This window comes from Falco peregrinus, chromosome 5 (genome assembly GCF_023634155.1).
Source record: "Falco peregrinus isolate bFalPer1 chromosome 5, bFalPer1.pri, whole genome shotgun sequence".
Classification (NCBI taxonomy): Eukaryota; Metazoa; Chordata; class Aves; order Falconiformes; family Falconidae; genus Falco; species Falco peregrinus.
Window position 1 is genome coordinate 13,744,049 of NC_073725.1, and position 10,990 is coordinate 13,755,038.

General features: G+C 37.8%; 1 protein-coding gene across 2 annotated transcripts in view; it reads left to right on the forward strand.

Moving 5' to 3' along the window:
• The window catches only part of CMTM8 (CKLF like MARVEL transmembrane domain containing 8), a 39,210-nt gene extending 28,788 nt beyond the window's left edge, over positions 1 to 10,422 (forward strand). For both annotated transcript variants that reach the window (XM_055804442.1, XM_055804441.1), the window contains exons 2-4: positions 249 to 422; positions 4,681 to 4,797; positions 7,379 to 10,422. In XM_055804442.1, coding sequence (XP_055660417.1) covers positions 249 to 422; positions 4,681 to 4,797; positions 7,379 to 7,462 — 375 coding nt within the window. In that variant the 3' untranslated portion in view covers positions 7,463 to 10,422. The remainder of the gene's footprint in view (positions 1 to 248; positions 423 to 4,680; positions 4,798 to 7,378) is intronic.
• The last annotated feature ends 568 nt before the right edge of the window (positions 10,423 to 10,990 follow it).

The window sequence follows — 10,990 nt, forward strand, 5'->3', positions numbered from 1 at the left end:
AGTTAAAAGTAAGCTAAATCAACACTGAGATGCCTCATTCTACCTTTCCCTTTGTGACACCCTGCCACAGCAAAACGAGTTTTATATGTTCTTCTTTTTTGTTAGATTGGTATTCTGTCAGTGTAGCATCTCAACTCAGCTCATTAAGTGGCTATGTGAATGGCAGTGGTGGGGATCCTTGAACTAGAACAAATGTATGAGGTCTAAGACTGTGTAACAGTTTTGTTTCTTCTCCATAACTTTTGCAGGTATTGGGGCTGCTGGTGTGGACCCTGATTGCTGGAACAGAATACTTTCTATATCCAGCTTTTGGCTGGGTGATGTTTGTAGCTGTGTTTTACTGGGTTCTCACAGTCTTCTTTCTGATCATCTACATGACTATGACGTACACCAGGATCCCCCAGGTGCCATGGACCACGGTGGTAAATATACCCATTGTTTGTTTTTTTCAGGTTTGCTGAGTTATGAAAAGAATAAAATATTGATGCATTCTGTAGATGTGGTTAACCAACAGTACTTGTGCTTTTTGCACATTTTTCCCTATTACTGTGTGGCTGCATACCTGCCGTGTTTAACCTTCATACTACCTAGACACTTCTAAAACACTTTTCCTGTGATGTTTCACTGTTTTGTTCAGCAGTTGATGTAGTGACTTGATTTTTAATAATGTCTGTGTGACTGATACTTATGCACAGTGGCCTCTTTTTCTCCGTTTAGTGATTACATCCCATGAAGAATATGTCTGTTGCTGCCTCTGAGCTAACAGACCTGGCCATATGGCTTAAACAGCAGAAATCCCTACCTGAATCAACACCATGAATTGGAAGTGGGACCCTGGCTCTTAAAACATGAGTCTTCGTCTGCTAAACTAAATGCAAAGATGGTTCAGAGGTAGCAACAGTCTGGCAATCCATATATAGCCTACTGTGAAAATGATGCTGAAAATTAGTGTTATATATATGTAAAATATGTGCCATGTAATCCTTTGCTTTTAGCTCAAGACTTAATGGAAATCAGATAAACAGCTAATGTAATTACAGAAAAATTTCACAGGCACTTAAAATTCAGATCCAGTTTTTGTGGTTTGAACAAGCCTGGCTAGCTGTACCTCTCAACACTATATTTTTACATTATTTTTATAACAGGCTGGTGTACAGGGTAACAGATCCTAAAAGTCATTGTCATCTCAGCCACCTGGCTATTTGTGGCCCATCCAGGAATGATTATAAATTTTAGCTTTGCATTTATCTGATACAGTGAGATACTGTTCTTTTTTCTTTTTTTTTTCCACTAGATAAAAGTTATTGACAATAATTCTGTTATTTTTATGATAAAGCATATTTGACTTCTGTGTTGTAAACCACTTGTTATCAGCTATATCGTGTATGTGACCAAAATTGAATACTCTCTTTCTTTCACTCTTCCCATTTACTGCTGTTATAAATAGCTAGCTATAGCAATTACTAATAAGAACCACCAGGATCACATTCAGATAGCTTCTCTGTTTTCAAGTTTCATGACCAGCAATTACCATTAAGGATATAACAGTGCTATAGAAATGTTGTATTATTTCAGTTACAGCAGTAATGTGTCTGGGTCCATTTAAACGTGTGTTGGGGTTTTTTTTCCCCCCTCATTGCATTAGATGTAAGGGAAGTACATTCAAAGGGAAGGCATCTTTGTATCCGTTTGGCTACAGCTTTAGTCATTAGCCCTCTTTTATCAGTTTAACACTTATTATCAGACAACAACTGCACATAAATGAGTTGTCCCTGATCTATGTGGTAGGCAAGCTGGAGTATTTAATTTGTTTCTACTTCATATTGAATGTATTTCTTGCTGTGAGTTACAAACATATTGTAGATAAGATCACATAAATGTAGGTCCAAAAGGTAGTCTCCATTTATAGTAAAGGGTAATATGAAGAGAAAATCAATGCAAAATAAAAGATGCTTGCATTCCAACTTGTTTTGCTGTAAGGTATTAAGAGAGCTGTTGGGAACAGCCTTTGAATTGGACTTCTGCCACTCCTGGCTGGCCAAGAGGAATGTTGGGTCTCTTCAGAGAGATGTTGTTAATGTCTTCGTTCAAGGGAGCATGATGCACACACCTTTTTGAGTGAGGAAGCTTATGCCCACCATCCCCTTATTCTCTGAAGTATCCTGAATTTCAGTCTGTGCTAGTTATTGCTCTGCCTGTTTAGGCAACAGTTAGCTCAAATTGTGCCTATTGTATGCAGTCTCCAAAATTACATATGGACTTCTCTGTCATAAATTCACTTTTTGCAGGTTAAGCACATTACCAAATTGCTTAAGATGCAGTTATTTTTACTGCAAATTAACCCAAAGGATGTGCTTCAAAACTAACTCTCCTTAATAGTGCAAGTTCTTTGCTAAAACAATCAGTGGAAGCTTTTAAAATCTGGTAGATTTGAATTTAAGAAGCAGATGGTAATTTAGCATGAACCATTTGGTTTGAGTAATATATTGGCAGTAAAGGCCCAATCAGCTTGCATTGCATTCCATCTTCCCCAACAGTGTTATTTCCCAGAGCAGCACTTCTCAAAAATTATGTGCTTTTTTCTTTTCTACATGACAAGATACTGCAGGGATTTGTAGCTTTCCAGGGTAATTGAGTCTTTTTGGAACAGGAAATCTAAAAATAACAACAACAAATACTCTAGGCAATCAAATTTCAGAGTTTGAAAATCAGCGCTTTACCAAAGTTCACCTGAACCTGGCAATTGTTGGCATTTTATCCTAAAATCAACTGATACTTTATTACTGTAATGCCCAGATAAAACAAGAGAGGTGAGATCTGTAGATAGAGACCTTTTATCAGATCAACTGACAGAGGTGAGATGAACCCCACTCATTTATAAATGTATGAATTAAACACCAAGTGCCAGGCCTTGGACTCGATCTGAGTGCTGAGGCACTGCCGACAGTTCCCTGGGGAAAGGTGTTGTAGGTGGCTTTTTTCTAAGTGCCCTGAAGTTGCAAGGACTTGGGAACCACAGCAGGATGTACGTGCCCTTCAGTATGCTCTGAAAACTGTAAGGCTTTTTGCATGGGAAATCTTATACAGGCAGTGGTGACCTGGACTGACATGTTGACAGATGACAGCACAGCACACTGCTCTCTGGAGGGGCTTCAGAAAGTGTGTGTCTGGGGAGTGGCTTCCCTCCAGAAAGTTTTGAACCCTGTGTGTCACGGGAGTGTGCGGCAGTGGGCCAGACTCTACCGAGTCTGAAGTAAACTCTGCCAGAACCAAGCGTCCTGGAGATAGATGTGAGGAGCTTCCATACCAACCACTTCAAGCTGTTGATCTAGGCTTCGGTGCGCTGAGGGAGTTGCTGATGTGGATACAGCTGTTGTTGCTGCCTTCTGAACTTCTCCTGTTGGGCTGCACCTCTTTTTTTAGATTCTACCAGAGCTGGTGACTAGTGAATGAAATGGTGAATAATTGACTTACATTCCTAGCATCCACTGGGTCACACCATGGAAATAAATAACTTGGAGCTGCACCAATATGGCATCATTTAGAGACAACTGCGCCAACAGTTAAGGGTTATGATATTTGTGTGACATTCTGGAGTGTGAACACGGGGCCAGAAGCTGAAGGGAGCAGATCATTTATAACACTAGGACCTGGACTAAATTGAGTTACCAATTCCTGCAGTTGTAACTAGGTGCAAATCATGTCATGGGTATTCCACTGAAACATGGCACCAGTGAACAAGAAGTGTATTTCATGGCCAAATTCATATGCCTGAGACAAGTAGCAGGGTAGAGTTTTCGAAGATTTTTTTAAAAATAAGGATGATCTTCCTATATCCACAACCAAGTAGTGAGTAAAGAACACAGTATTAAAATTACATACTTTAAAAAAAAATCCTTATACCTTTTTATGCAAACCCCAAACAAACTGGTTTTGTTTATTCTCTGTAGTGTTATGCGAGACCAATGTTACCTGCTTTGCGTCTTTCTTAGTAATGAACGTAGATACCCTGAGACATAAACTCTGCTCCTTGGAAGAGACAATGCAGCATCTGCCATGGATGAGTCTAGGTGACCCATGTGGTCCGTTCAGACTGATCTTCTCCTTGGTTTTATCTGTTTCTTTCTCCTCTCAAAAGCAGGCAGAAGGGAAAGGTACTGAAAAATGGAAGAATACAACTGAAAAAAATATACCTTCTTTGTCTCCTTCAAAAGCGGAGGAAAAAAAAGTTTTAGAAGCTTTATAAATATTGTTCATATGCCATGAGTTACTGATTCCTACAGTGTATCTTTGTGTAGATGAGAAATGTAATCAAATTTCAGTTTTGTTTTATTATTTTCACATAGTGTCATACTCTTACTGCTTAACACTTAGATCGTGATAACTGAACTGTATCCTTATTTTCACTTTTGGAAAGTCACAGCATACTAGCTTTTAGACTTTTCTGGATTTGGTGACAGAGAGAACAGTTTGTCCAAGATGTGCTTTAATGTTTATGACTCTTCAAAATAAGCAGTTAAATTATAATCTTACGGAGAGAAACTTGGAAGAAGGTAAAAATAGTTAAGGATCACATTTCTTGTGTACATTATATTTCAGAGGAGAGTTTTGTAGTGTTGGAATAGAAAATGGTAACAAAAGCATGTGCATGTTAATGAGTTATGTTTGGTTTTTCAACAGGGTCTGTGTTTTAATGGGAGTGCCTTTGTTTTGTACCTCATTGCTGCCATTGTGGATGCATCTTCAGTTACCAAAGAACTGGATAGTCACAATTACAACAGCTGGGCAGCTTCTTCAGTGAGTTCATTTTTTGTTTACATCAATTCTTTGTCCAGTAAAGTTATATCAAAAGAAGGTTTGCTGGAAGTGTGGGTTGAAATGCACGAGTTCTGGATTTTGAAAAGCTGCAGACTGATACAGAAGCTCACACACGTAACCTATAGGTAGCTGTAATTTGGTTCATAGTTTTTGAAGATGACTAGAAATGCCACAAGGAGATGACAGTTATGTCAGATAAGGCTGTAATGCTTTTATGATCATGCTGCTTTTCCCCTCGCCTGCCACCATGTGTTACTAGCTCTCTGGCAGAGGTTATAACCTGTGCATCAGAGTAGACAAAACAGATTGTGTGAGCACCAAGTCAGCTCAGTGCACTTGGACAACTTCAAAAATGTTTAAACTTGGCTAACTTTGCATGACTGTGAATCAGATGCATTCAGCTTTTTGTTGGCTGAGCCATATACACAGCACCTTTGGCAAGGTCCTGAAGTGGTAATGTCATTTCTACTGTGATCTTCCTGATACAGCCTCAGCTTTTTATAATCTTTCTTATGAGTTGGGTGGGCAATGCCTGAAAATCAACTTACCAATGTTTTAAAGTGGGTACAAATCATTAATTAGTTTGACATTACTGTCTTATTATTTAAATTTGGAAGTCCAAAGCAGTCAGTCAAAGTGGGTAAAAAATCTTTTTTTTTTTTTTTTAAAGAGCCTTGTCACTTTCTGAGTAGATGAATGCATTCTTTAGCTAAGGGAGTTGTAAAATAACTTTTTGCACTTTATGGCAACGGTAGTCAAATTCAATTGTATACAGTAATGCCTAATTACAGCTACTTTGCTGACTGTTCATGCTTCTGCAGTTGTCCTCTCAGCTTTATTCACAGATTCTGTCTTCTGTCTGAAGCTTATTATATATGGCCATGAACACAGAGACTTGAACACCTGCTCTGTTTTTGTCTTGGGGAATTGGATAGCTACGTCTCTGTCATTTCAGTGGTGTTCAGGGTCTTATCCCCTTGGCAGTTTGTAACTACCAATCTCTTACTCAGCCACTGCTGTTGACAGGAACTTTCTTGCTGCTAGATCAGCTTCCATGCTGATGCAGGTTTTATGCAAAATGCATGAATGCTCAGTGTCTCATGGGATGTTTGGAATCTCTTCTAATACCTCCTAATAGTGTTTATCTAATGCACTGTCTAAATAAACTATTAAATGTAGATTCTTGCTTTCTGAATCCATTAAGAGTTTCATGGATAGATGTTTGTGAGGATTTAGCAAATCATCCACAGTCATTCTCTGTTAGAAAGACTTTAGGTGGAGCTTTTATTTCATAAGAAACAACATTATTGGAAAAGAAGAATGCTACTCTTTTGTATTGTAATAATATTTTACCTCATTGTCTACAACTTTTGGTACCACAGATTAAATTTACATTAGACAAGACTCACCAAGAGCCCTCAGTTTGAGGGTTTAGATTTACTGCCTATATGCATACTTAGTAGTGCCCTGCTCTCAGAGCTGAAGTGCCTACTCAGGCTGATGAATATATAAGCAAGAAACATTTTTAGAATCATAAAACATTTTTAGGCTGGAAGGGCTATTGAATTGAATTGAAATTTCCCTTCTTGTAACTTGCATTTGTTCCCTCTTGTCCTATCATTGCTCACCTCTGAGAAAAGTAGTGTTAATCCTGTTTGCAGTGTCAGCTTTATTTGGTTCAGTTACCAGCACAGAATATTCTGGTCTTTATCATGAGACCATTTTGAACATTGTCTATTTTGAACAACATGCAGTGATTAACAGGAACTTAACCACTGGCACTGAATTGGACTTTATCAGTACAACTGAAATAGTTCACAGCTGTTCTTTGGTTTCTGTGTACGTATGCTGTACAACGCCACTGATACTGTGTAGTTTTAATCTTCAAATGTACAATAAATCTAGCCTGCTGTAGAAGGCTTATTCTGTAATCAATTTCTGACAAAGCAGTAATATCTTAGCGTGGTTGATGTAACAGTGACATGTTATTTGCAGCGAGGAATACCTCTATACATCAGTAGAGGACCTCTGGAATTGGTGACCTAATCAGTACTGCTGTTCGAAAACATGTCTGGGTCTACCTTTGAATCTTAAGTTTTCTCTGTAAACAAACTATTTTGATGCACGGTGTGCCGTACTGAGGTACGGGGTGGGCTGTAGGCAAATCCTGGAACAATAGTGCAGGAGTGTTAGCTAGAGCTCAGACTGTCCCATGCACTGTCCATCCCTCAGTCTTTAGCAGCAGTTGATGTTAAAAGCAGCAAGTATAGGACTGACGGGAGTCCATACTGAGTTCATACTGAGGCAGTACGATGTGGAATTATGAGCTGAAATATGCCATGTTTTATATGCCTCTAGGCACATTATTTCTACGCATGATACAAGCTTGCTTACAGTGTTGTCTGTGATGACCTCGCAAGTACAAGGAGGTAGAAGAGTGCCATTTTAGTCAGCCTGTTATTCTCCTTTTTCCAAATCCCCTAACTTTTTTTCCTAGAACGGACAGTGGTCTCAAATATATTTTTTTTCCTAATATATTTTTTTCCCCCTCTCTCTACAGTTCTTTGCCTTCGTGGTTACCTCCTGCTATGCTGGAAATACGTATTTTAGCTTTATATCTTGGCGATCACGAACATTGCAGTAAATATTCTGTTAAAATGAATTCTGTAGTATAAAATATCTTGAGGATTATACTCGACAAAAGCTTGGAAGAGGAATCGAGGTCTTTTTGAACATTTCTGTTAGAATTGACACAATATATTGTAAGCTGAGATTAAATGATTATTTATAATACAGTACCATCTTTAGAGACATCTAACACTGATTTTATACTGTATAATAAAATTTCATACTGTTTCTTTTAAAATTAACATGGTATTTTTCTAGGCATTGTATAGATGTTATTGCTAAAGCTTTAATAAATCTTACTAGGACAAGGTGCCAATTTTGTAAATGTAACTTTTTAAATGTTACAGGTATACTTTTGATACTGAATGCTACAAAGCAAAACTAAGATTGATATTCTCTCATTATTATGTACAAAAAGTGACATTGTGCAGAAAAAAACCACCCAAAACTTTAAAAATAAATAAAAAATGACCCAACTGTGCATGGTTTGTAAACTGGGAGTAGAAGGTTGCTTTTTAAATTTCTTTTTCAGAGTGAAATATATCTTGCTAAGAATTCTGATGATCCTGTCTGTTTGCTGGTCGTAACAGCTTCTCACAGTCATGCGATTGCTTTTGGAACCTGTTACTGTAGGTCTGAAGCTCACTGAGGGAATGTTGTACCTGAAACGAATTATCTGAACAGGTTTCTCAATCCAGCAGGCTCCAAGGCATAAGGCTAGACAACAGTCCCTTAAGTGCTCAGTGTTTAACCTATTGAGAATATCACAAAACACCTACTAAAGGTAATACATTTGGGTTGGGGGGAGGACGAGGACCGTGTTTTTCTCCCTTCTCCTCAGATTAGGCCATTAATCTGTCCTAGTTAAAATCTGGGCTTCTAAATCTTATTAAACGATATAAATGTTAAATCCGTAGAATTGTCAAGATGCCAGTGCTAGAAACAAAGAATTTGCTCCTTCCTTTCCTGTCTGTTGGCATCATCTGTCAGTTGTTAGTTTAACAAATGAAGTTTTTAATTTTATGTTCATTTAAATCTCTTTGAGTCAAGCAGAAGTATGACAGAGGATTATGACCTTCAAAACAGATACTTTTGAAAATCACTTTCAAATACAAATTACCTAGGGAATTTTTTCCAGTGGAGAGTGTTTTTTATGTGGAGAGTGTAAGGTCATGGTTATTTTGTGGTATTATTTAAAGTTTTCCTCATCTAAAACTACTGGTATATTTTATTTTTTTTTTATTCCTGGGTTAAGAAGGTTTGGACTCTCTTCCAGTCTTCTAAAACTTGCTTAGAGGATTATATATGGTAGTAGAGAAATCTTACTGCTTAAAAAAACTTCTTTATTTTCTCCCTGTAACTAAATGGTGTGTGCTTACTTATGTGCATGCCTGGGAGCAAAGAAGATGTATCAGCAGCCAGCTAATTCTGTTCTCTATCACATTGTGTTGTTCTTGATTATCTGTTGAAGTCACAGGGTTTCAGTGTAAGGGAAGCCAAGATATTATTTGAAAACCTATATTTGTCTGCAAGTTGCATCTGGCCTGCACAACAAAGGTCAGCCTGTCTGCTGCTTGCTAAAATTATCCAGTTGTGAGAAGGAAGAAGGGCTACCAACTATGCATTTATCTACACAGATAAAATGTGTCATTAAAATCCCATATGCTCTTTTCCATTGCTGGAAAAAAATCAAAGGGATAAAAATGATCCAAATGTCAACTGATAAAACATGACTAGAAATATAATCAGAATTAAAATCTCATCTGTGATTTCTCACTAATAAAAATGCTTTAGTAGTAAGAGGAATTCTTTCTTAAATGATACTTGATGTACCTATTTTAAGTTCAAAGAATGTGGCTATGTTTGCACAAATGTTCCATGACTTTGTGGTAATTGCAATGGTCTGGTCTAAAGTCATAACCCAGACAACTTTTGTGGATAGGGGTTGTAAGAGGAAGTAGGGCTGAGAGAAACACATTTCATACAGTTTACCAAAAACTGTTGTGGGAACTGTGTGTAACATGTCAGAATAAACTCACTAACGAAGGACAAAACCACACTATTATCAGATAAAGAATGATTCTGGCAAAATACCTAGCACCTCTCTGAGTCTTCAGTGGTGATCCTCAAGGGAAGATACGTGAAATGGCTTCCAAAGGCAAATCTGTCAGTTGAATCCTTAATTCTGAATTTCAAAAAAATTACATACTAGGCAGAATTTACTTTATGCTTGGCCTTGCTTCCCCCCCCCTCCCCCAAATCTTAATTTACCTCCTTTGCTCTTTCCTTTTAGGAAGATAATTACCTTGCTTCCCATGATCTTTATCATCTGTCTCATTTCTCTCATCTGTTGCCCAGGCACCAACTGTCTTGTTTTCCAAGTGTTCTGAATGAATATCTAGTTAAAATTGGATGAATCTGTACAAGCTGAGAATTACTTCTGAAGTTTACTCCTATTTCAGGCTTGGAAGAAAGGCATAAGCAACCAAAAGGTTATCTGTTTCTTCCAGTGCATTAATTTTCAATACTGATTTGAAAGCTATCACTTACGCCTTTGTATATTCTAATATTGATAGAGAAGGTAAAAGATGGGTGTGGTTTATCATATAACAATTAAAACAAGAGTTGTGGCTACAGGTATTGCTTGGCTTTCATAAGACTGGAAGAAGCCTTCTTTAAAAGAACAACTGGTAAGTGATGAAATCCGTAGTGAAATTCTTAATACAGATATTTAGAATAAAACCCAAAATGCTAATCGACTTGCAAAATGAAGGTATTTGACAGTATAAATAACTTGTTTCAGACAAACAGTCTCTCAAAAATTTGTCACCCACGTACATAAAGGTACCTGATGTCAACTTGCGGCCATCAAATTTCATTTATTAAGCAGTTGTCAGTACCTCTTATCATCATTATACATGGTGCACTTAAGATGAAGTAAATAGCATGAGAACTGTAATAAAAACTTCACATTCAGCAGTGGTTTAGCCTGACTTTGTGCCAGTAGTTTACAGAAGCTGCCTGTATTTCTGACCAGAAAATACAACTTCGACTTGTATTAATTTGAAGGTATTTATATTTCACTGGGCTGAACTCAGATCAGCAGGGCCCCAAGCACATACACACTTCCAGAAGAACTGAAGGAGCTGAATCAGTAAGAAAAAATTATTTCTTAACAAGGAAGTACAGAAGTTACTAGAAACTTCCTCCACAGGGCTTGCAAGAAACCTTTAAACGTGCATGCCTCTGAACTTGAACTGTAAGAAGTGTGTGTGTGGGGGGGAGCAGCTGTTTAAAAAAAAAACCCACAAAACTAAACCACAACCCAACAAAAACTCTTTTTCAGCAGCTAGTGTTCAATATTGTAGCTTTGACATCTAATAACATGAGATAAAATGTGGTGGGACAGGTAACATTATATTGTAACTACTAGCTACTAGCTGGCTTAATAGAAGCCCAAAACCAGGTACTGCTTAGTCTGTAATGGTGATTGCCAGTGTTGGCAATGACCCGTCTTGCTCACGTAAATGGCTTATGCTGGCCC